The sequence below is a fragment of the Haliotis asinina genome, chromosome 2, assembly GCF_037392515.1.
Source record: "Haliotis asinina isolate JCU_RB_2024 chromosome 2, JCU_Hal_asi_v2, whole genome shotgun sequence".
Classification (NCBI taxonomy): domain Eukaryota; kingdom Metazoa; phylum Mollusca; class Gastropoda; order Lepetellida; family Haliotidae; genus Haliotis; species Haliotis asinina.
The window spans coordinates 96,172,369-96,199,899 of record NC_090281.1 but is presented as its reverse complement, the minus strand read 5'-3'; the positions used below and the strand labels follow the sequence as shown (position 1 = coordinate 96,199,899).

The following is a 27,531-nucleotide window of genomic DNA, read 5'->3' as shown; positions in this document are numbered from 1 at the left end:
AGAGATTATTTTGAAAAGTGAGAATTTGATCACCTCAGTAACACTATATAGCCGTCCTTAGCTTATCTAATTGAGATACGGGGACAGCATCACAATTTTGCAAGTTTATTGCACGTCCACAATGGGATGTCTCTTCAAAGTGTGTGTGTGTGTGTGTGTGTGTGTGTGTGTGTGTGTGTGTCTGTCTGTCTGTCTGTATGTATGTATGTATGTATGTATGTATGTACGTATGTATGAGAACAAGAACAAAAAACCCAAACAATAACAAAAACAAACAAACAACAATAACAAAAACAACAACTAAAAACAAGCACACAAAGGTCCAAACCCGAACAACAAAACACACACAAAGTGTTTGACAGTCCCTTTCAACCCTTATACGACCTGCATATAATGTTTACATTTTTATGTAAAAACAGTTGTTGACAAGATATAGATAGATATAACGTTACGAGTGTGTATTTTCTGTTATTAATTAAGTAATAATTATTATTGGGTCACAACGTTTGGTGGATTGAATAATAATTATGATGGGTCACATTTCGTATAATAGATGGTCAGCATTTTTAAGATTTTGGCAGCAGGTTTTCCGGAAATTATCTGCCCTTGACTTTCTATTTGGGTACTTCCGGAAGACGGTTGTGGAAGCGGTCCACGTGAGTGGCGATGGTCGCATTTGCTCGAGCTTTCATGACTTTGGTGAGTTTGATATATATATTTTGTGACCCATTGCCTTAGAGTTTGTCTCATTTGTATTGTATTTGAAATCGGTATTGTGAAACTGACTTGTGACTTTGTATAACTTGCTCTGTTGCTCTATTTGCTAAATAATAATATTTGAATGTTTTAGACTTGTGTTTGTTCTGTTTTGCTGGTTATCAGGGCATTTCTTACACCTTTTGCCACGGCAAATTCTTGACCGTAACAATCGGATATTTATATAGCGCACATATCCACGCACTAGTGCATGCTCAAGGCGCTGGTAGTTTTCCTCGATCACTGGATGTCAATATCAACAGCTCATCGTATTTCAATCTCAACCCCCTTGGGAGTATACAACTCTTGTTGCCCCTTGGCGCACCGAGTTTACTGAGGCTTTCTCATCCTAACGAGGTACCTATTCACAGCTGGGTGGACAACCATCACATCATTCATCACTATTGAATTGTCTAAAATAACCAACTCAAATTCATTTGCTGTAGGTGAAGTCTCATCATAAACGTAGGATGCATGCCATTCAAGTGGGTAATTCACATTCACTTCTATAGACACAAGAACTCTCTTATTATACAATATAAACGATGATCGCGAACAAACGAAAGAACGTCACCCTCTCTACATATCTTGCTGTTTAATTGTCTCCAAAATGATCACCAAAATGTCACAGTTTCCTGAATATGCTATCTCAGAACAATCATTGCAAATGGAGGAAGCGTGATAATCAAAAGGCAGTTCGTGTTTCGCCGGACTATCATACTCACGTGCATGTGACCTACATGCCATTGCTCTTAAAGACAACACTCGTTTATAACAACCTACTTAAGAACCTGGGTCATTACAGTGGAGTAGTCAGACCACTTCATTGCTATTCATCTGTTAATCGTGCTGATCCATCAACATCAAATCAGTGGCATTGGGGTAGCCTAGTTGTTAAAGCGTTCGCTCGTCACGCTGAAAATACGGGTTCGATTCCCAACATGGATACACAGCGTGAAGCCCATTTCTGATGTTCCCCGTCGTGATATTGCTGGAATATTGCCGTAAAAAACGCCGTAAAACATTACTCACTTCCTATAAACTCCCTATAAAACTCCGCTGAATAGTGTTTGCACCATGTTATATATGATCACCTGCGTCTCGTCGTTTCCCGTTGGCGTGAATCTTTATGTTCAGGTGTTTGTGCCAGATATGCTAAAGGATATGCTTACGTTTTCGTTCCATCGCCATCTGATACTCATTCATGTACAACGACTCACTGGCATACATTTTGATTAACGTTATATGATTAACAAGAGGTGTGTTTTGTTCAGACACCACTATCTGCAAACCACCAGTTTACAATTGACAATTGATACCTGACGCGTTAGCAGAAAATGGAGAACACAAACAGCAAGCCAAAACAAACAAACAACACACATCAACAAAACAAAAAATGCAAACAAACAAACAAACACACCAACAAAGAAAACCCCCCAAACAAACAAACTGCCTGAAACAAATTAAACATTTTGATTCAAAACCGCCTCCAGGTGGTTTTACTTGGCGACCCCTATGGCAACCGCTTCCACTGTCCGAACAGGCGTTCCCTTATAGTTTCGTGTAAAAAAACCCACCAGAACCCATTTTTCTCGTGCGTTTTGTAGATACAGAAAATCAGTAATTTTGTGCAAGTGTTTGCGGCAAGTCCAAGTCACATCTAAGAACGTGTCCTGACATCTTATACGTTTCTCGTTTCTTAAATTTCGCAGATGATCCAGGGCGACTGTATTATTTTATATAACGGGTATTTCGGAGTATAATTCAAGTAGTTATAAGCCTATCAACCAGCAGTAAGACAAAGTGCAGGATACAATTTCAGACGGTTTGAGATTAGCTCAAAGAATACATGGCGAGTAAGACTTGAAGTGTTTCTCTGGTACCAGCTAGTTCTAAAATTATTATTACTGCCAAATTTCCAAGACAGATCGCTAAACGTAATCATAAGAGATCGTTTCTAAATGAAGAAAGAATTTTACGATACCGTAAAACACTTTTCAATAATGGCGATATTAGCTGTGCATTCCGCCGAGTGGTGGTACAAGCCACAAACACACGTGAAGGCACAGTCACATTGACGGATATGTTATCTTGCACAAAATACAATAAAGACTATGAGTGACAGAATGAATGTTGCGTCTGTCACCAACTTCCATTCAATGAAAAGGTGAATATATGTTTCCATGATGTGGTCATGCTGAGAGTCAAACACGGTCTTTTGTTCAACGAGCGAACTTTGTAACCAATGGGCTTACCCAACAATCAATCTGTGGAATAAAGTATTGAAGGCGAAGTAACGAAGCAGTAAATACTGATACAGAGGTGACTTACCGAACATTTTGTGATGACATATAGAATCAGCGCCAACACGCTTAGATAGGGACGTAATCTGTTGCCACCAAACCGTTTCTGGAGATATTCAGGAATAGTAAATATCTGAAAAATGTGAAAACTTGATTACTTGATCCGAAAATTCATGCAGTCTGTCTACAAACTTGAGAAGAATAGCAATGTGTTGGGAGCACGTAATCCGAACGATGAGTCCTAATATACTTTCGTGACATCCAGTATGAACATACATATAGATGATTTTTAGTTGTCTGAACTTCACTTGAAGAAAGATGAACCTTGACGAACTTGTTAACTCAGAATCTCCTGAAAAAAGTAGAGGATCATGATAATATGATAAAATGCAATAAATTCACGTCAGTAATGAAACGAAGATTAGTAAACAATTTGTAATGTAAGTGCGTAACGTCGTTAATGTCTGCAAAACACAAAAACCCCACATCCTATACATTAGTTCAACGAAGTGCAACCACTGAACTGGCGTCACCTGGTCATCACACACGAAATGAAACCCTGGAGCAAGCGTATTCAGGCGTATTCAGTTGTGAGGTAATATAGCCTGCTGGCATCCCGATCAGAAAAAGATGTCAAACGGTAAGCTTGGCATTCCCAAACTTTTAGTTAGCTCAGCTACTGCTACGCAAATATAGCAGTACGCAGCTCAGACATATTTCCCACTGAACACAGGGAGACATGTGCGTCAACGCTTTACACCTCTGATCACTTTGGCGGAACTTGGCATTGCGCAGCATGAGGAGTCGGATAGATGCCCTTTAACTGTGAAAGGGAGATTCATATATATGCATCCTTAAGTGAATGAATGTTTGACAAATCATCATCACCGGAATTCTATCTCCTTTGACAGTTTAATGCATTCAGCGAACATTCGGTGTAAATGCCAATTAACATCTTACAAAACCTGACTGACCTAAGCAGTCAGAGAGACGGTCACCAACTTATGAGATCATCGGCCGAAACGGACGAATTGTGTGGTAAGTCGTGGCGTCCCACGACTTAATATACATGACTTCTGTCTCCGTCATCAATTCTTGTTACTTTCCAGGGACGCACACTAACGCTCTTGGTCGTATTTATAAATTTGTCATTCAGAATGTGTTGAACACAAGTATATCTTATGAATGGCAATACAGATGTAACATGCGTAAAGCGAATCAAACAAATCGTTTTCATGATGGAAATTACATTTCACCTATTTTAGATGAGTTGCATTCTAATATTGGCCCTATATTCGCATTGCCTTTTATCCCTGACAATTTCGTATTCCACACCATTCATTTTCACTGCGGAGAACTGGGCTTGTATTATTACAACAGTAGAATGTGTCTGTGGACGGTATGTGTATACCCTCTGAATATATATCTCTATATAGTCAAACAAGCTTGTCAAAAAGAGCCCTATGCTATTATCACTGCCTGTGGTCGGGAGTATGCATGATAGTATGTTAATACCATTTGACTCGCAAATTCATCTAATTTACGTTCAGGAAGACTACAACGCTTCACTACTTTTCAAAGATTAAAGATTCAAATCGTTTGAAAGTTTTGTGTACAGGTTGCAACTTATGCCAGTCTTCTGTTGAACAGTATTCTATGCTTTTAACACTGTGGCTTGAATAACAGCACACATATGTTGTTGTGACATATGTTTGATACATATTGAATAATTTCAACTTGAAAATATGAAAAGATCATATTTATATTGGCAGTAACTGATATTTTCTATTTTTCTGTATGCCCTGTACATGCATACTGGCATGTTTTAACATGAAATCCCCTGAATATCAATATCGTATAACTACTACAAAAGACTGTGTCTATTTATTCAAATGTCAAAACTGTAGTTGCTCTAACCATAATTAATCTAAACATTTTTTTTAATCCTTCTGAATATCATATGAAAATTCATTTGCACCAACGATATTAAAACACATTTTCCTTTCGGTTCATTAAATCAGCTTAACTTTTAACCAGAACAACAGGTTGTCCATAGTGCACAGTCAGAAACATTCTTTGCATGATTGAATATATTATTCATGATTTTCATGATGAAGGGAAAGGTTGGAAGTAATTAATACTTATACAATTGAATAGATATTAGCAATTTCTATTTCTTTTTGCAACTGTTTATGCTAGACTGTTTACATTAAAATATTCAGCAGTATACACTGATATGGTTAAATGTGCTGTCAGGTGTCAGCTCCCAGAGATATCAGGAAGTGTGTGAATGCTAAACCTGAGTCTGACAACTGATAGTTTATAAAACAATCTAAATACATGTAGTTCATCCGAGGTTTTAACGCACGGAAAACTCTTTGAAGTTGCACTTGTGGGAATTATGCATGTATTGGCAACTGATATTTATAGAACTTATCGACAGTCGTCAACAGTGACCATGGAAAGAGGTTTGTATTTTGTAGTCCGAAATGAGTGTGGCCGTACTATAGAATCTTGTACGTCTAAGATACACTCTTCAAAAAAAGAAACGCAAAATGAAATTCAAAAATAATACTTACAATGTTGTACAGATACGAGTAAACTGTACACTCGTATGTAAACTCAAACATTATTTTAAGGTTGCGCGTTGTTTCTGGACTGTTTTGCTTGACCAAACGCAACCAGAAATGATTTTGAATCAGGATCAATCAGGATTGTCATGATGTACGTGGAAGCACGAATATCAGGCACAATGATTGTTTCTCACCTGCAAGGCATGAGTACAGCATGTGACTATAAAAGACCCAAATGAATCTCACAGTTTCATCCACGATCTTTGCAAGCACTGTACACGAAAATGAGACATCTCAACGCTGCCGATCGATATAAGACAACTGGACGATTGCAAGCTGGCGAATGAAAGAGTGAGGTGGCAAGGATCTTCAACGTTCATCCCACCACGATAAGTCTATTGTGGGTTCGATTTCGTCAAACAAATTCGACAAATGGTCGATACATGGACCAGATTCTCCGTTCTTCACCTTGTTGACCATCAACAGTAGCTCTTCCAACAGGACTACACAGCACGTGCCACCGTGGACTACCTGGCCAATAACAACATCAGTACCCTCCCCTGGCCCTCGAACACTTACGGGTACGTCGACGTTGTAATCCACCACAGAATATTCAACAGTTGTTCCACATGCTTCAGGAGGAAGGATTCCACAACGAAACATCCAACGATTGATTCGACCTGTTCCCAGGAGGTGTCGAGCAGTGGTAGCAGCTGGAGGAGGTTACACGAAATACTGACTTCAACACTACCTGGTGGACAGCAGTAATGATTGTGGATGACTGTTATTCTCATGAAACATGGACAAGATAGCAATGCATTGCTCCACAAACTTTCATGAATGTACCTTTGTTTTCCGCTGATCCACACGTCCTTGAATAACACGAAAGTTTCATAGTTGGGTTTTGCGTTTCTTTTTTTTGAAGAGTGTATTACGACAAATACTAAGATAACAGTATATATGTTGATATTCCAGGTTGCTAGTTATGTAAATATCGCAAATCACTTTTGGGCTTTTTGAGTAGGTTTTTATATCATTACTTTCGTCCTCTGATCGACCTTAATGAAACAGGCGTGAACAATGCTGTATGTAGAAGCGCAAAGCGGGCATTAGTAGACGTCTTTAATGTTGCAGCACGAACATACATGTCAACAAACTTACACTTATCAAATGCTGATGGGCGACGAGGACAACCCTCGGATAAGTACATTGTGTCTATGCATTCGTGTTCTTAATTACATACTTGCAATGATATTTCATTTAGGGCAAGCTCTTTTAGGGTCATGGTACGCAGGGTGGACGCAGGGTTCATGGATATTTTCTTAATAGATAGCAGTGAGGTGTAACAGGTTTTCATAACGGGGTCTTGCACGTGCTTGCACGTGTTGGTGGTTAACGCCCCTAATATTGCGCTAGCCACCTTATATGCCATGCAGCAGTACACGGCTACCTCGTTCCCACACATCATACCATCATACTCGGAGCTGTTTTATCGCCTTATGCGGGGCATCAGGCAGGGTTATAACAAGTGCTTCTTTTGAAGCCTTTAGCCGGACGCTGTTGGGAATAGAAATGCAATATTTTGCTTCCCGACAGTTTTCTTGAAGAAGAGACATTGATATACCAGCGGTTACGTTATTTTGTAAAGACAAATGAGTGTTGTTTTACGTCGCATGAAACTATCATGACGGTGACGCCAGAAATGGCCAGCTGCTTTCATGCAGTTAAGCCAAGTGTGAAATCCGGATATTCGATGTTCAACCACTCTGTATCATCAGCAGGTGCGTGGTCTGATGTGAACTGCCGTATGGCATAGGACTCATGGTACCCCAAAGTTAAGTTCTTGTTCTCTGTAGTATCCCAAACGAAATGAATTTTCACGAAAATCTTTCCTCTCTGGTACTCACATTGGTTATTCCCTCGCCAGCATGCCTCACTGTATAAAGGTACTATAGGCGTTGACCTTAACCTTGAAGATTACGCAAAGACCCTGTTGATTACGCAGTGAGAAACTTGTGTCACCCCTATGATGTAAAAGTTGACTCTTGTAGTTGAGGAAGTAGAACCTTTAAAAAGTGTTTATTTATTTCTGTTTTTTTGTCATTTTCTGATCACAAATAAATGATAAATTAAATTTATTTATCATATATCACGTTTTATCTTCACATCATATCATTTTTGATCACAAGGAAATGATAATATATTTATCATTTATCATATATCATATCATATCACATCAGTATTGAGAAAGTTCACTTGTGAGATGTCCATTCTCACTTCAGCTGTTGATAAGATGGACAGCCGCGTCAATGAACTGAAGCGGTGATCTTCCCGAAGCAAGATACCCGCCGCGAGGTCTATCCAGGTTTCGATAGATCTTTGAGCTTGGTATGGCAACTGTTCCATGATCGATCTGTCTCAATGCCAGTCTGACCAGTGAGTCAGGGTCATTCTAAGAGTATGAGTATTTTCTATTCCCAAATAGCCTGTATTGTGTTTGTATGGGTTGAAGGCGAATTGTGATGTAGGCGAACTGAGACTAAACAGTCTGCGTTAGGTGATGACAGGCGTGTCTACGTTATGTGGTGAATGGCGTGTTATGTGATGAAAGGCGTGTCTACTTTACCTGGTGAATAGTGTGTCTATGTTATGTGATGAAAAGCGTGTCTACGTTGCGTGATGAATGGCGTGTCCACGTTATGTTTTTGAATGTCATGTCTACGTTATGTGATTAAAGTCGTGTCTACTTATCCTGGTGAATGGTCTGTCTGCACTACGTGATGAATTACTTGTCTTCATTACGCGATGAACGGTGTGTAAATGTTATGTGATCAAAGGTGTGTCTATGTTACGTGATGAATGATGTGTCCACGTTATGTGATGAAAGGCGCGTCTATGTTGTGTGGTGAAAGGCGTGTCTACGTCTACATTATGTGATGAATGGCGTGTCCACGTTACGTGATGAATGGTGTGTCTGCATTACATGATGAATGACGCATCTACCTTATGTGATGAATGGCGTGTCTGCATTACATGATGAATGACGCATCTACCTTATGTGATGAATGGCGTGTCTGCATTACATGATGAATGACGCATCTACCTTATGTGATGAATGGCGTGTCTGCATTACATGATGAATGACGCATCTACCTTATGTGATGAATGGCGTGTCTGCATTACATGATGAATGACGCATCTACCTTATGTGATGAATGGCGTGTCTGCATTACATGATGAATGACGCATCTACCTTATGTGATGAATGGTGTACAGTTCAGTTTACAGTATGTGACTTTACGTTCAGTTTATTGAATGGACGGTCTACGTTCAGTTTATTAAATGGTGGGTCTATTTTAAGTTTATTGATTGGTTGGTGTACCTTCAGTTTATTGAATGGTACACGTACGCAAAATCTGTACAGAATTGTAACCTCAAAACAACTGACATGGTTGTTGAGACCAGATTTAGACAATACATTTAGATACGTGTATTTAGAGAATATTACACGAGTCTTTGTTTGCAACATCCAATAGTTACCAACATTTACAAGTAAGACCAGTACTGGTGGACATTTCTTCCTGTGACTCGTGCAACAGACGGAAACATTCCTTCCTTGACGTCATCATATTGTTAGTATTATTATTGTTAGTTAAACAGAGGTCTTTAGATTAGAACACCGATACTACATGGCGCCAGTACCAATGGATATTGTAATCTTTTAAAATTTGAGTAATACAAAAATACAACTTGTTCAACTTGAATTCTTCTGACCGATCGTAATTGAACTCAACATACAATTTATTTTTCGGAAAAGAGAAAAAAGGCACAACCTTTCTCCCACGAGCATTAAATGATCGGCCGGTAGCTGTTTTAAGTCAGTGAGTAATGTAGGTTTAACTCCTATCACCAATACTTCAGTTGCATGTCTTAAGTTAACTACACGTTGGAGAAGACACCCGGTGATATCATGCATTAGGGGAAGACCCCTGGTCGCAGTACAGCGGAAGAAGCCCCTTTGATATCAGAGTTCAGGGGAAGACCCTGGTGATATCGCAGTACAGCGGAAGACCCCAAGTGATATCAAAGTTCAGCTTAAGATCCCGGTGATATCACAGTTCAGTGGAAGACCTCTGGTGATATCACAGTACAGCAAAAGATCTCCAGTGATATCATAGCTCAGCAGAAGACCCCCGGTGGTATCGCAGTTCAGCAGAAGACCCCAGGGATATCATAGCTCCGCAGAAGAATCCCGGTGGTATCGCTGTTTAGCGGAAAGTCCTTGTCGATATCACAGTCCTGCGGAAGCCCCAGTGATGTCACAGTTCAGCGGAAGACCCCCAGTCATATCACAGTTCAGTAGAGGATCCCCGGTGATATCACAGTTCAGCGGAAGACCTCCGGTGATACAGGTACAGGGATTCTGTACCTGCATGGTGTGTGATACCACAACTAGCCACGGACAGAGAGACAACAGTTCCTCCCAGAGTGTGAGGTTACCAATCTCTGGATTATCACAGGTGAAACTATTTGAACTCAAGCATAGATTTGGCATATATTTATCTGATTATATGTTGTTTGACATTTCACAATATTCCGGCAGAATAGCGGTGGTTTGTAAATAATCGAATCTAGACCAAACGATCCAGTGATCCAAGAAGTGTGACCATGCCAAGGGGGGAAATTTGTGGTATCATGACCATCTACGCAACTGGAATATGATCCGGGATTCTGACCCCCAGAGCCTGTTGACCGTCTCCTACGATGTGTTTAGTCGCTTTCTCCGAAAGAGTATTGGTTGCTGAAGATATTCACTGATACGAAACGAAAACGATCACGCAGTTAAACTAAACGTCCACTACCTGCTGCCTTAACGGCTTGAGGGTTTGGAACATTTGCGACGTGTTTACATTAGAAACACTTTGCCTCGCCAAACATCAAGCTACATACAAACATATTCAGACTAAAATATGACATGGAACATGAATATTGATGGTGAGTGTATTTACTTACCCCGGTGGATAGATAGATCGGTAAGAAGACCCACCCCAAGAGCAAGAGCAGCAACACAGCCTGAAATCACAACAGTAAACACTGTGTCAAGGAGAAACCTTCAAAGGCTGCTAGAATATAGAATCAGGTCAGTATATGTTTCAACAAATGCGCATGCATAATTTATATGATGTCGATCAGCGTTACACTCACACACGCACGCACGCACACGTACACGCACGCACACACGATATGCTGCGGTGAGGAGTGACACGGATTTTCATCTGGAAATTTCATGGGTAAGAATCACATATAGAGCCTTTTTGTCAACCAATTAAAGATAGTGGCTCACAATAGATCTGCCAATATGAAATTACAATTTTGAAATTTTAACATGGTCAAATGAATGACAGGGGGCAGAATAGCACAAAAATCGACTTAAAGAATTTTAGAATTTTAAATTTTAAACGTCAAACGTGACTATCCTCAGACACAAAATCCACTTAGATCATGATTTGGAAGTGGCAGTTATATAACTGAAATACTGTTCCAAGTGGCGTTTCACCAAACTCACTCACTCACTCCAACCACCTGGCTTCAAGCCATCCTATAGCTATAATCTGGGTTACCAGTGTATACTTTACATACTTGCACATTATCAAGATTCAGCAAGTGACAGTCCGCACACGTTCTTAGCAATGAATATGTATGTACTCAATTTTGGTTTTAGCTGGTTGGAATTAGAATAAGAACACTTATTCACATCTGTACACAATAAATCATTAATCATAGCTTTAGACCACATGACAGCATCAGTGATACTTACACCCCACTCAAATGCGACAACGGCTATTCCAGAGGCCGCTCCACTTCCAGCCAGCCCGACGAAGTGTTCACTACCAATGTTGCTCGCAAACAACGAAGCTCCAATCTGTTTCAATCATAATCTATCGTTGATTTATATAATACAATATATGTCAAGAGAAATGTCAGTTATCCTTTGAAGATGTATATGTGCGTGTGTATGTAGGGTCCGTGATGGTTATTAACATGACAGTATCAGAACTGCATTTAATACTAGACAGACTAAAACATGACCTTGTCATGCACTACTGCAAATACACACAGCTGTGCAACTTGATGCATGGATTGTCCCGTGCGATGAGTAACGTATGACTACACAATGCCAGTTAGGAAATGATCAAATGTGTTATATCTGGCATTATACATCTTAGGTAAAGTGCAGATTATTGTTAGGTCGAGTCACATATTCGAACGCACACTCTTACAGTCAAGCACTCGACCGCCAGCTATCTAACCCACTCAGTCTCTGCGCCTTCCGCCATCAAAGCCGGACAACACGACCAAAAGGTATGAAGACACAATGTCCTTAAGAAAGTGGTTATATCTGGGATTACACATCCTCACTTGTCCGACTTCTATTTGTGATAAAGGTTTTGATGTTCAAATGAATGACAAATCTTCTCTTCGTAATAACTCAATAACGTTTGAGTTAAAGTTTTAATTATTCGCTTGTTCACTCGCGAATATGCAGCTTATGGAAACTTGGTGAGTTCAGATTGGGAATCCGATTTACACACGTCCATTTACCAATTTATCATTTGATGTCCATGCATCATAATTTCATACCTATGTATCTGCGTACCAGACAGTGATTTGCTAAAAGTTACGCCCCTTGTGCACGCCAGGAGCCTATTATCGTGGGCTCGAATACTGGTTGCCTAGATAATGTTTCTAGTTTATCAACACCACAAAGTTGTGAGTTTGGCCACAATTTATGAAACATGCATCACTGCGGACACGATGTGATGCAACAGGCATGCCGTCCCTGACGGTGTGACCATCTCATCCAGTCTTGTTACTGACAGCTCCCTAAGAGGTTTAGAAATAGGACAGTGGATGTGATATGAATATCCTAATGGGATACGATCTCATGCTATATTTTATTAATGCCAGATGAAAATGTCACTCAAATTACATCCTTGATAGGCATTTAAAAGTTGAGTTGATCACTTGCTTGACAACGACATTAGAATCCATGTCGAAACGTCGCCTTTCACGGAATAAAGGTTGCATTTGATTCTTCACTGGAACTGGACTGTATTTCGTATGCCAAATGCAACAATACATTTAACACAGCGTAAAATGGCACAACGCAAGTCGTGAACGCCATATTTGCTATATGGTAATAGCGTTTGGAATCCCAGTGGTGTAATAATTTGTGAAGCTCATGTCAAGAGGATTTTGACCATGATCTGAATGGAATAATGCTGGGAGTGGCGTAAACCAATAAATAAGATTGGACATGCATACATTAATAAATAATATGTTTAGAATAAAAACTGCATTAAGTATTCAGTCAGATATGCGTATTGATCTTGCCAGGTGTGCAGATCAGAAGCAAGGACACTTACATATGCTCATTTTTAACACTGTTAATCTGGATAACACAAAGTAATTCTAATGAATGTGTTTCCCTGGTAACTGGTAAATTTGACATCTGTCATGACAGCACTAGAAGTAGATCAAATGCAAGTAGCAGAGATTCGTAACCTGCAAGGACTTAAAAAGACCTGTGTCCATTAATGTCTTGTTGCTAACTGCCACATAGCATTTCTGTCCCACAGGACCTCCCCCCAACCTCCCCAGACCTCCCACACTCACTTACGCACACACCAAACATTTTAACGCTAAAAGGAACATTTTCATATGTTTTTCAGTTTTCAACTGGCTAAAATGAATTAATTTACAGGGGATATACGTATTTACACCTTAAGCTGTTTGCGTATGCAAAAACCCTTTAACTTCCGTGGGATAGTATATTATGACATTTGGTAATGCCATATAATGTGCAAAATAATTTCTGTGAAATATGCATAGTATGGTGTATTCATTTGTCAACACAATATAACATGTGATCATGTACATGACAGTGTATTTACACACGAAGTACGAAATATGCGTCAAGCGTCACCACATATGAGTAGAGCGTCATATGTGCATATAGAACTTCATCTTGTTTCTACTATACTTACCGGAAACCAAAGCATTGTTCTTCCAGCTAGAAAGTATCCCTTCACGCTCTCTCTGTTCTTGCGGCACATTGACTGAAAGAGAAAAACAGAGACTGTGCAGAATTGGGGGAAGGTGATGTCAGGATTGACATTCAAACTGCTGAAAGGATGGACGATTGGATGATATCACGAACCTTTGCAGTACAGCACCTTACTTCAATTTTATTCCCTCGTAAAAACAAAACGATACACGGTAATATTAACACATACCATGTGTGATACCAGAGCTAACCCCATGGGAGACGACAAAGTGAGTAAGTGCTGCTCAGTTCATCAGGGTATTTTCACTATATCACGACCCTTTCAGCTGAATGTGGGAGTTCTGCTACCGAATGGGTGACGTTTGTTAGGGTGAATGCAAACCGAAAAACATATAATCAATGTGACTACGGGATTAGGTGGCAAAATCGTCGAACCCTGTCCATCTGCATGTCTGGCCTAAGGTTACTTGAACAACGACACTGTGGTCTCAAGTAACTGGTTGTGTTACTTGGAGCCCCACCCGGTTTTTAAGTTGATCGTTATAGAATAACCGAGTTTAAAATGCATCTACTATGCTCATAGTAGTGCGTGTCGACCGTGGTGGCGATTTGTATCTAGTATTCATTTGGGAATGAAAGTAACTACATCAGCCATTAGAGTTGCCGGATCTACAATGAAGAGTCCAAATTTAGTTATATCTATTGGAATGGAGATAGAAGAGCTGGATAGTGTCAGGTTGAACCCGGAGGTGTTTCCAGTTCCATGTAGGCACTCAGTACTTTGTGTTTATCTTGGGAGGATGTTAGACTGGCATTGTGTGGCCAGACTCTGCATCTATAGGTTGGGTGCATTTCTCTGAAGGATGGTTGACCTCGCCCTAAGGGTCGCGTTCTCCACCAACTATGCCGCAACACATTTCACTCTCCTGTTTTGTTTTTATCTTAGTAAAGTTCATTAACTGGCGATCTAGTTGGTGCAAAGCGGACTCGCCATTACCTGTATGATAACGCGAGTCCACCATGTAGCACTTCAGTACGACAGCTAGAGTCATAGTATTGACTCCAGGTTGCCACTTCTTGATCCACCAAGCATGAGACATAACAACGACAGATACCATATTTTTATCTTTGTCGGGCATGGCTTTACGAGGGGATCAAACACAGGCCTTTCACTTTTCTGGCTGACAGTTGGACTAAGGACGTAAATTGACGTAAACCTGATGAAGAAACTGAAATACTCTGAAAGACCCTTACTCCGAATATAACGTGGCCATAAACAGACATTCTACACCGAGGCGTGAAAAAATAGGTCAAATCTTTTTTCATAGTATATCTTAGGCTGTATTTTATGTATGGCGACAGTCACGTAGGTTAGGGGATCTGCGGCTTCAACATGCAGAGTGACAGGTTGTAGAGATGATACATGTCGACTCCATGTGTGAAGTCTTGTGAATGTAAACGTTCGTATGTGTGTTTGTGCGCATGTGTGTGTGTGTGTTTGTGCGTATGTGTGTGTGTGTTTGTGCGTATGTGTGTGTGAGGCAGACGGAGGGCTAAGGAGAGAGATCGAGGTACAGCGAGGGAGAGGATAAAGAGGCAGAGAGAGAGAGAGAGAGAGAGAGAAAGTGAGAGAAAGAGAGAGTGTGTGTGTCAGAGAGAGACAGACACAGAGAGACAGAGACAGATACAGACAGGTGTAAATTAATGCATACTTACCATCAAACTCACTGCCAGCACAAACAAGAAATACAAAAGACAGTGAGAGACACAGAGAGAGAGACAGAGAGAGAGTGTGTGTGTGTGTGAGAGAGAGAGAGACAGAGAGTGTGTGTGTGTGAGAGAGAGAGGCTCAGAGAGAGAGAGAGAGAGAGAGAGAGAGAGAGAGAGAGAGAGAGAGAGAGAGAGAGAGATAGAGACAGGTGTACATTAATACATACTTACCATCAAACTCACTGCCAGCACAAACAAGAAATACAAAACAAGGACTAGAATGTCCACCCAGTTGAAAACAGCTACAACCATCTTGAAGGCTTGAAGGCAGTCGACAGTTCTGCGTACAAGGCTGGGTAGCAGGTAGGAATATGTGCACGTGAATGACAGTAGCTTCTGGACTAACCCATGCAGTGTATACAACGCAGCTCATTTACTATGCATATGCAAATGAACTCGGGTCAAATGTATACGCACTCAGAGTTTACTGAGCCAGACTGGATGACGCGACAATGCCGTGTTACATTACAACGTGAGTATAACATCGTACGTGGTTCATATATAATTCGTTCTGTGAGTAACGTGATGGCATTGTTGTCTTGAAAATTGCTCATGTCATCAGTCATTGGCATATATTCATTTCAAATCCTACACAAATTGTCCCTACGTTCACCTTTGCAAGTCACTGTTTTTGTTTTCCCGAGTATCTGCTGTCCTCGGTTATTTACTATATGCCATTAACATATACTCAGTCATTTTGTCCTTTTCACTTAATGGAGTTGTTTCTGAATATTATATAGACTAGATATTCTTTTGTACCGGTGTTCTGTCTGGAATTAACCTTTTAAGTTGTTCTTCGTAACATTCTGTTTGCGTTTATATGTATACGTTTCACTCTAGGTTTCACAAAGAGTTGTTACTAGCTGTTGTTGATGCTGCTGCTGGTGTTACATATGTTGTTGTTGTTGGTGGTTGTGATTGTAATAGGATGTGACATGGTGAAGTTCATTGTGTTGTGCTGCTTTATTGTGGTTGGGTAATGTTGGAGTTGTCTGTACTGTTTTTGTAGTCCTTGGTGTTGTTGTTGATAGTACTGTGTAGCTGTTGTTGGTGCTTCGATTGTAGCTGAGTCTGTTAATATTTTTATGCTGGTAGTAATCCGGAATGGAGCCTGATATCGATGTTGTTGTATTGTTGCTGTCGTTGATGGTGTCAATGGAAAATGCCACTACAACAGTAGTGGTGGATGATTAGTGGAAACGAACGCTGCTGCTGTGCAGTTTTTCTAGTGTTTGACTCACGGTACTTAATTTATTGTTGTTTCAGATTTTCTTGATTTGCTGATGTTGCTTCGGTTGTTGTTGACGTAGATGGTGTGTACTCATAGGTATGCACCCCTGTTGTGTGATGACATGTGTTTGGGTCTTGTATCATAGCTGCGAATGCAATGATACCGTTAATGTCTCGCAATGTATGGCTGTCTGTGTTTGGGTGCGGTATAGCTGTTTACATTGAAGGTATTCTGCGTCTGTAGGTCAGGAGGAGAATCGTAAATTGAAGGCATGTTAGGTCATGCCCTTTTTGCTTGCGGAATAGTGTGCAGAGGGACTATTTCATTTACATGTTATTTTCATGTGAGGGATGTAGCTTTACCTACACGTGTGTGCGTGTGTTTGTGCGAGCGTGTGTGCGTGCATGCGTGCGTGCGTGCGTGCGTGCGTGCGTGCGTGCTTGTATTGTATTATTAGGAACTGTTTAGGGTTTACCTCAAGTCAAGGTTAGATTCTCCACTGACACAATCCAGGCGGAGACTAAGGGTAATATTTGTTTTACAGGCAGCTGAGACGTAGCACAGAAACACGACACACCAGGGACTGTCAGTCGAATGGGGATATTACGATCAGTCACGTTTACTGACATAGTGGACATTGATAAATTACTACAGCCATGTTTGTACGCTCCATGACATCTACATTACAACGTACAAAATTGAACTGATACACGTATTGTTCAATGTCAAAGAAAGACCAATATATTGAGTCGGAAGGGAGGTAGGGACACACAGAGAGATAAGTATCAGTTCCATGATTGTCCACTTATATAGTCGACCCCAAGGCGAGAAGACCCAAGCACATCTTAACTTTTGAGTGTGCGGTTTACAGTGGCGTTACACGTACCAGTCTTATTCTCATTTTGACATGTTCGATTAGAGACTGCGAATAATTATTTCCATCGGTTGCATTGATTCTGTTCATCATGCAGTTATGATGTTTTTTTTATTTAAGGAATAATTTGTGCATTAATTGTAGTAGTATAGGCAATGATAGGACGGGACCATACTCCATTATTTTACGTTTTCCCTCCTCTTCCACTCCCACCGAATCACTCAGATTGTATAAATTGTTTAGGGGTTCTAAATACCGTTCAATGTTTCAAGAGAGGCAAACAAAACAGCCAATGTGACCCAAAGTAAGGGAGGCAAACAAAACAGCCAATGTCACCCAAAGTAAGGGAGGCAAACAAAACAGCCAATGTGACCCAAAGTAAACGACCAGAGTACAGGATTTGTTTAATTGAAAACGAGGCTAAACCCCCTGGATGCCGAGTTTTTTTCAAGCGCACATTTTCACAAGGTTTGAAAAGTGAACGTTGTGCGAGATCTGCGCTCGCATGGTCCTGCATCTGCGTACGGCTATACAATTAAACAGAAATGTAGAATATTTAATTTACTATCAGTTGGTATAGATATAACTGCGACTACCTCGGGGTTGTGAGACATAGACACTGAAAATTTTGTCCAAAACTTTTGTGTGCGATAAAAAAACTCAGTAAATTTCTCCGTTTCTTATCGTGCACCAATAAAAGCACTCTGCTACGGTAACTTTAATTTGTCATCTTTACGAAAAGTGTGAGCGAAGAAAATACAGCCTAATGTCTGAACGACATAAGTGTATATGAAGTGGATTTAAGTGCTAATGCATAACGTTATTCACACGAATTAAAAAATGACTCGCAATGACAAATTCAAAAATGACTCGCAAGGAATATCAAAAATGGATTTTCTTCTATGAAGTCAAACGTCGACAGAGATGTCATACACGTAAAAAAGATAAAGGGGCATAACTCCGCTATGTATTACATTAGGTCAATGTAACTCCGATCACATGGAGAGAATTTGCTGTGGATACGTACAGTATATTTTCGTTAGGTTTTGTTCACAGTGAACCAAACTATTCCAAAACAAAATTCCTCAGTGTGAAAGGATACCTTTTGGTAGTTTCACAATTTGTAAGAATAGATGTCAATATACTACATCAGAAAGCAGGTAGTAGCGATTTGGATGGGCCTATCCGATACATAACTCAGTTCTTCGATTCGTTCAGATATTTTTCATCAAACTAATTTCAGTATCTAAATATATCGTTCAACATGATATCATATGTGGATATAAGGTAAGCGTTTTTATTCTTTGAAAGCTTTTGATTGCTTGAGTAATATTTACATGGGGAGCTCTCACATTTAGCTTACAATACCACATTTTAAGCCTCTACACAAGTGTCAGAAGATCACACGTAGCCATTACTGCCACATGTGCTTTAGTTTCTGTGATGTACAATATTCAATACGTTGGGACTAATATTGAAGTTTCATATGAACAGGTTCATAAAACTGATAATATTAATGAAAATGATTTATACATTTTATGAAATGTGTAGGCAGACATATTTTTAAGGAATTTCCTTGTACATTGAATTTGTTTGTGGAGTGGTTCATAGACCAAACAATTATGAAAATTGATTAACCAGGTACGAATTTGTCAAAAACCTTTCATGATTCATTATAACTGTTTTAGATTTTCTAATCAATTCAAATTCGATTAAAACATATAGTGATAGCAGCTGATTTAATTTAAACCATAATTATACGACAATTGTTTAAATATATATAAACCAGGCTGTGTGTGTGTGTGTGTGTGTGTGTGTGTGTGTGTGTGTGTGTGTGTGTGTGTTGGTTTAAAAAAATGATGGTTTATTTTCGGTAGTTTCAATACGTTTGAAGATATAACTATTACTCCTTTAAGAATAATGCAAAATTAGTCCAAACAAATCTGCACAGGAGAAAATGAGAATCGAAAAGATAACGGGAAGCTGTGTCGCCAACATTCGTATGACGTCATAATATGATACATGCAGTGCCCGAAAACCATTCGATTAGTTGGTTTTGAGTTAAATATGTAAACATTTATTTCAACGTCTTCCAATTTTGTATTTAAACTATTTCATACAAACAGTCGTTTGCACACTCAACTCAAATATTATAAATCATTTTTATAGCAGTTTTAAGCTTGTCAGAATATGTTTCACTTAATTTAAAACTCCAGCCGAGAGACAGGCGCCATTTTGTTTACACGTCATGTACTCTGTAGCTATTTTCCAAATAACATAACATGATATTTTGTACAATTAACTTGATAGTAAGATAAAAGCGTTGTATGCTTCTCCTTCGGTAATAAGGTGTAATGAACGCCTCTTTGAAGCAATGTCACCCTGACCAAATTACCCTCGATGGCAGCATACAGCTTCTAGCGATTGGTATAATGAACTGTAACGTGGTTGCCATATAATATTACCCAGAATGGAATATCCACTACTTCTGTTATGGTATATATTTATCATACAAAAATTCATGTGATTGCTTAACGACGTTCAAACCTTACTGTGGAGCTTAGAAACTTAAAGCCGTCCCAATGTAGAATTGATAATTACCATTCGAAACCCGTGTGTAATACGAAACAATTATTAAATGAGCGAGTGAGTGATTAAAATTCACAGTCACTTTGGTAATAGTTTAGCCTATTGAGGCTAAACGGTAGATACTTTAGATGACAGTAGATGAATGATTTTGTTTAATGAAATCTGTCGCCAAATGAAATAAAACAACTAGTATTTCACCATTAGAGATAGAAAACTAGCATGCGAGTTAAAATTATATACTATGTAGGACATTGCAACACAAAATGGCCTAGATCACCACATTGATGATACGAATTTGTTATTAAATGATCACAACAACCCAACAGACGGTTGCTGTAGTTGCGTGGTGGACAGGACTTTCAATACATAGGTTTGAATCCGTCATCTGTTGTTCAACGCACTCAGTAATATCCCAGGTATTTCTGTCCTAGATAAACAACTTGTTCATCAGTCGACTGTATGCAGAGGCAAAAAGAATGAGTTTTCTGTCACATATGAATCCATTTCTGGAATAGACATCAAGACATCAGTAGATAGATCTTTAGATAAATCTTTATTATGTATTATATATTTAATTTATAAGTTGTTCACTGGTGGCGAGGGGACCATATAGGTTGAGGTACCCTCGATGGCAACCCAGTGAACAACGTGTTTATCATACCAACACCTCAATGTTAGTTTTGAGCTATTTGAAGCATGAGTGTCGGACCGTACACTGCAGCCAACCTGTGTCAATCAAACGATTCGAATCTTGCATCTTGCTGTTTTGTCCCGTAGATATTGTCTTAGTAAAGTCGCCGCGATGTAATTCCCCTTCTTAATAATCACAGGAACTAAATTTGAACATCTTGTCAAAATTTACTTATTGCACTTGGAGGCATTATTTGTAGCCATCGTTAGATACGGCGGATGACACAAGAAAAACAGATTTAGAGTTAGCTCCCTTCCATCGCTTTGCTTTCGTAAAAACATCGGCAACCGTGCATGATGCATGAGGCATGATGAACCCACCCCCCCTCCCCCCCACACACACCCAAACCCTTGTTATACCAAGAAGTATCAAATGAGTTTGCTATTGGCAGCGGGGTGTATTGCAATACACTTCGCCTGTACACGAAGCTCAATGAATATTGAAAATAGCAGAAGTGCACTCAGCCGGACACCCAAAAACATGTATGTGTGAGGTAAGATGTACCTCACACATAAATGTTTTGAGAGAGAGAGAGAGAGAGAGAGAGAGAGAGAGAGAGAGAGAGAGAGAGAGAGAGAGAGAGAGAGAGAGAGAGAGAGAGAGAGAGAGAGAGAGAGAGAGAGAGAGAGAGAGAGAGAGAGAGAGAGAGAGAGAGAGGGGGGATATGCTTAATTATGTTGCAAAACTCATTGTTTTACTAACTGCCATGCGTCACTGGCTTTGAACGTATCTGTTATGCAATGTTACTTCAGGCCACACCACCTTTAATCACTCGTGAGTTGATCTGCAACAAGTTGTAAACCTGTGCGACAGATGCTCATCTAATATATTTTGTCACAATACATTTCACATATTGTACCCTGGCTGAGTTATTGTAATATTGTCGTAACTGCACAGCACAGTGTCTGTTCAGTTACGGGGCAGTGTGCGTGTGGCTATATTCATGGTGTAAGTCAAGACTAGCACGGAATAAACCACCGTGGTGTAACCAACAAGTTACAGAATGTTCAGGAAGTTACAGAAATGCCTAGGCAAACTATAAATAGAAGGAGTAAGTGAGTAAGTGTGATTTTACACCGCTTTTAGCAATATTCTAGCGATATCACGGCGGGGGACACCGGAAATGGTCTTCACACATTGTACCTGTAGAGGGAATCGAATGCGAGTCTTCGGCGTGACGAGCAAACGCTTGACCCACAAGCCTACCCTATAGCCCCTATTTCATCAAGACCATACCCTTGAAGGTCAGGGTTAGAATATTGGCACCATATGTTATATTTGGGATTTTACTTTCTTAGTAAAGTACAAATTCTAGTACTTTTTTCGGTTGAGTCCCATCTGGGATTTGAAACTGCACACTCAGAGTCAGGCACCTAATCGCCAGCACACATAGTCAGCCGCCTAGCCCGCTCAGCCACCGCGACTTCCACAAAAATGAAAGTCGGACAAATGGTAGTCTAGACTGCGTACTTTGTGTACCCCACCGATAGGTGTAAATTGGCACGGCTCCCACGGCCGAAAGCTATGGTTACACGATGTCATTTTAGAAAGTGGACAAATGCAACATATGTCATACTTGAGATTTCACTTTCTCACTAAAGTACAAATTCTAGTACTTTTTTGGTTGAGTCCCATCCGGGAATCGAACCCGCACCCTTAGAGTCAGGCACCAATCGCCAGCACACAAAGTCAGCAGCCTAGCCCGCTCAGCCACCGCGAGTCAACCGTGCCAGTAACCTTTTAATACAGCCTCTTGAACTGAGTTAATATTTATCGTCACATCGGCAGTACTGTAGCCATATCGTGACAAGAGTGAGTGAGTGAGTGAGTGAGTTTAGTTTTACGCCGCACTCAGCAATATTACAGCTATATGGCGGCGGTCCGTAAATAATCGAGTCTGGACCAGGCAATCCAGTGATCAACAACATGAGCATCGATCTGCGCAATTGGGAACCGATGACATGTGTCAACCAAGTCAGCGAGCCTGACCACCCGATCCCGTTAGTCGCCTCTTACAACAAGCTGAGTCGCCTTTTATGGCAAGCATGGGTTGCTGAAGGCCTATTCTACCCCGAGACCTTCACGGGTTCGTGACAAGAACAATTAATGATGACACTGTAGATCAAGAAAATTAGAAACTAAAACCCTGTTGACGAAGAACAGTACAACCACTAATACATCACTGATATGGTTTTAAGACCGTTAATTAAATCTAAAACAGTTTTGCTAAACTATTGCTATTTGCATGGACCCCAACTGGATTTACACCATCCCTTCAGCCATTGGCTTTCACGCAGAGAATTAGCCATACATTAACATGATACAAAATTCGTCTAAGATCCTGGAAAACTTAAATTTACATCCAATGGTTTGGGACTTATGTAACCTCTCAGGTGGTACAATAATTTTACAGTACTTTAACCCCCTTTGAGGGTACAGCCACTAACAATTTGATTTATTAATTTAAGCTTCCAATTATAAAATGTTTATCTATTTACAAATCCCTACACAGATCTAATTCTTTTAAAAATGCAATAAATAAATGAGAACTTGCATTGTTAAAAAGATCCTTCATAGTTCGTGATTTGAAATAGTTGTGATGGAAATAGTTGTGACAGTCAAGTAAGATATGCTTGACCGTGCTTCTTTCATCACAATGAATACAACACGGAGCATCCTCACCTTTCACTATAATATTCGTGCGTAGTATAAAACATCGTCGCATATATAATGACCTCTTCAAATCTCGGCTGACAACCCAAGTAGGTTATATAATAAGGTTATATAATAAGGTTTTACTTTATGTAATTAACTGACCAACTTGGGTGTCTCACTTCTTTTGCATTAGATCACGGATATAAGTACTAATGCTAACTTTGTAATCAGAGTATAGATTATGTAGTGGTGTCACAGATTTGTTGAGTACTGCTCTGGCAGCAAGATCGGCCATTGTATTCCCAGAAATCCCTACGTGGCTGGGTAACCAACAAAAGACGATGTCGCATTGGCCAGTAGCAAGATCATTGATAATATACAATGCAATAATTTCTAATAAAAGTGGATGTTCACACGATACGTTTTTAATCGCCAGAAGGCACGAAAGAGAGTCTTGAATAGTTTATATATTATTTATGTTCAGGGAGTCTTTGAATATATTTAAGAGCCGTTATTATAGCGTTGACTTCACCTGTAAAAAAATAGAGCTGCTATCCATTGAATTCTGGATCCAACAGTGGCACAAGTCGCTACACCATCGTCTTTGGACCAATCTATAAATAAGGATTTGTAACTGCCGAATGTATTTGTTTCTGATTATAATATATATTTGTTTTTGATTATTTTGAACTGTAATTCATTAGTTTCTGATTTGTGAAATGTAGTTAATGTTAGGTCGACCTGTGGCCTAACCAGTTCAAGTCGTGAAGGATCTATATCCTCCAGCAGACGCTCTTCAAATGTCTCCGGACCGGAAACAACCACCCAACAGAGTAAGATTTTCAGAACTGCCTCTTTGTTCATGTGTGGAAAGACTGACTCTTTGGAGGTTGTCTTTGTTTTGGTCTGCTATGGATCAAAGGATGTCATCCACTGGTACCACATCGGTTGTAAAAATGTATGTTTAATTTCCAAACACAATACAAATGGACACGGTAGAAGATAACGGGGATAACGCCATGAACGATCAGTATAGTGTCACTGCATTTCCTACGACAGAACACGAGACAAGCGTCAGAGCATCTATGAAATAATGAAAACTCACTTTATATGTGCTGTATATCAACCATCATGTTATTTTCAACGGCAATTCTTGAACTATTGCTGCATTCAAATTTAAAGAATAGTTCTCATACTACCGATCTTGATGTAAATGGAATAGGCGATACACCTGCAAACCAACCGACCTGTGTCCACTGGAAGGCTTTTATCGGCAATCAGTAATCATTACACATCCCTGACAACTGAAGAAATTCCGTGTAGTATGTAACATTTAGTTATAAATATGTAAATATGTACTTTTCGATCAGTACTTCCTCACACACTTTTGTTATTAAATTCTGACATCTTTCCGTCTTTTAATGTACCGAACACCTATTACCCAAAAGTCGGATGGAACTTTAATATCAGTCATCATAGATTTAGTCCTTATAGCACGAGCCCATCAGTCACTGCTGGGAGTCATTATATATGTTAATTGATGATCCATTTCTTACAAAAGTTTAACACGATTTAATATCTAAAGATAAGTAGTCATTTAGAGATTTGTCTCAAGAAACAACAGATCATTCTGACCACCAGCGAGGTGTATGATATACGACATATACATCTTATTGCTTTTGCAACATTATGTTGCTGAAAAATTTCATCTGACAGGTCAAATACTACCTAGCTATAGTATTTTATTCTGATTTTCATTCAAGGGCTTGTAATGAATTAACATAGAAAACGTGTTTTTGACATAAATTTGAATTTAACCCCAGATCCATTCCCTGTATTATGCATTTATTTATATCCAGACAGATTTAACACATGATACATATGTAAATGACAGAAGACAGAAGCCATGCACGTGTAATCTGATGCTAAAGTACACGCACACCATCACACTAAAGTATCACATAAATTCACGAAGAAATGCACACATTGCGTAGCAACACTTTCACATTTCGCGCACCGTATTACCTTCCGACCGTTTTGAATTACATGAATGCAGCCTGACTGCCCGTTATACTAAGGGCTTAAAAGTATGCTATTCAGAAATCCAGTGCAAGACTTTAGTTACAGACAGCAAAACATCAACAAAACGACAAAACGTGACCTGTAAACGATCAGCTGATTCCACCGCCTCGCTTCGAATGGCCATTTCGTAATCCATTCTTGCAATATAAGTAGTCATGGCTATTCCCGTGTACAATGAAATTGTGGAACAGTTATTTCAGGACATAATACTTGATATTTCATCGGTCAAGGGAAATGATATTCGGAAGACGCGTGGTAGCCTTGAAGACAAAGCGTTCGCCAGTTTCACAGTAGGCAAGGGTTCCATTTTCCACATTGTTGATGTATTTCGTGTTGCTAGAAAAATGCTTTAACCGTCGTTAAACGGAGTGAGTGAGTTTAATTTTACGCAGCTTTGACCCCACCGTCCCATAACACCGAACGAGTACCTGCACAGTGGGGCAAATGTTAAACCATGACCACCCCTACGAAACTCTTGAACACGCTAGAGTGAATGGTGTTTTTCGCCACTTTGATACTGTATTTCAGGTTTTCACGGCATATCTGCTTGCTTTCTGTGCTTGCTTAATGGCACAGACCCAATAAGAATATATATTCGTATAATGAATAAAGTTTTTGAACATATCATCATGGCATCATGAAACTGACCCGATAATCAACGCTTATCACCATCTGACCATGAAACCGGACTTCACAGGCACCCCTGATTTTTTTCATGAACCTATGTCAATTCGCTTTAATTCACTGGAACGGAATTTCCTCTATAACTTTGTAACCATTAGGACGTAAGTCAGCATTGCACAATTAAACATGCTGAATGTGATACAAAAGAGCAAATCAAATAAAATATATAATAATATGAATAACAAAACTTACACATAGTAAAATGGTTCATCCAGTCATGGCTAATCGTGTTAACATGTTATACAGGTAATCTAGCAGTCATGTGGTAGGGGCTAAACACACACCGCACATCAAATAATAGCGTCATACTTACGACGATCCCCACAGCGAGAACCAGAGAAAAGTACAAGACAAGCACCACAATATCTATCCAGTTGATTGGGCTAGACATAATGCAGTGTTGTTCTTATTCAGTGTACATGCACAAACTCTCCATCTACTCTCCGCTTCGGAGCGTCCGTATCTTTGTCAAATACATATCTTTGTTGCTTGACATTGCAACACCTTGACCTATTCTAGACTGCTGACAATGAGATTGTATGTTTGTATCCATTAACCGGATGGTGTGTACACATTAAATCTTAGTGACATTAACGATAATATCTACTTATCTTTTCTTTTTTTAATTTTGAAATATAGTGACGCTTTGCTTTCCTGTTTCTGTTGGACGTAAAGGAAAGGTGAGAATCATGTTGTGTACAAGGGTGTTCTGACCTGATAACTACACGATACTGTTAAAAGGTTAAGTGTGAGTTGCAGTGTTGGTCTAAAGATATCTTTGTTTCAAGAATGTTCTGATAAAGACATATCTTGTGAACCTGGATGCACAAAACGATCTAAACACACGAGCAATAATTAACAAATACCTAAACCAAAATGCAATTTTGAAAAGTTTAGTCCAAACAGACTATCATACCCAAGCATATTACACTTCACGTGAAAGCACGTGTTTTTCACGATATCTCAAAAGCTGTGTTGCAATGTGCACGAACAAGGTGATGGCAAGCTAATGATGGACTAAATTTCATAACTGCAGTACGTGGGGTGTAGTTTTCTGAACCGGCTGAAAGACGACAGTACTAAACATTAACTTTTCTTGAAATGGCCAGATGTACACTTACAGAAAATACACGACGCCACTGGCATACATAACTAGAACATTAACTGTAAGGTTTTCAGTCGACTTATGAGGAAACCCGTGACCACAAGTTAATTAAAGCATCGTCCAAGAACAGGAAGACCACATGATACAGGT

General features: G+C 39.6%; 1 protein-coding gene across 2 annotated transcripts in view; it reads right to left on the bottom strand.

The window, feature by feature from the left end:
- LOC137273050 (sodium/myo-inositol cotransporter 2-like) overlaps window positions 1–26,773 on the bottom strand; it is a 43,449-nt gene extending 16,676 nt beyond the window's left edge. Inside the window, exons 1-5 of one of the 2 annotated variants that reach the window (XM_067805489.1) lie at window positions 26,590–26,773; window positions 13,681–13,752; window positions 11,451–11,555; window positions 10,646–10,705; window positions 3,088–3,192 (exon numbers count right to left, since the gene is read on the bottom strand). In XM_067805489.1, coding sequence (XP_067661590.1) covers window positions 3,088–3,192; window positions 10,646–10,705; window positions 11,451–11,555; window positions 13,681–13,752; window positions 26,590–26,667 — 420 coding nt within the window. In that variant the 5' untranslated portion in view covers window positions 26,668–26,773. Of the gene's footprint in view, window positions 1–3,087; window positions 3,193–10,645; window positions 10,706–11,450; window positions 11,556–13,680; window positions 13,753–15,641; window positions 15,820–26,589 lie in introns of those variants that run through there. The other variant, XM_067805488.1, reaches the window with a different exon arrangement.
- Window positions 26,774–27,531: the final 758 nt, after the last annotated feature.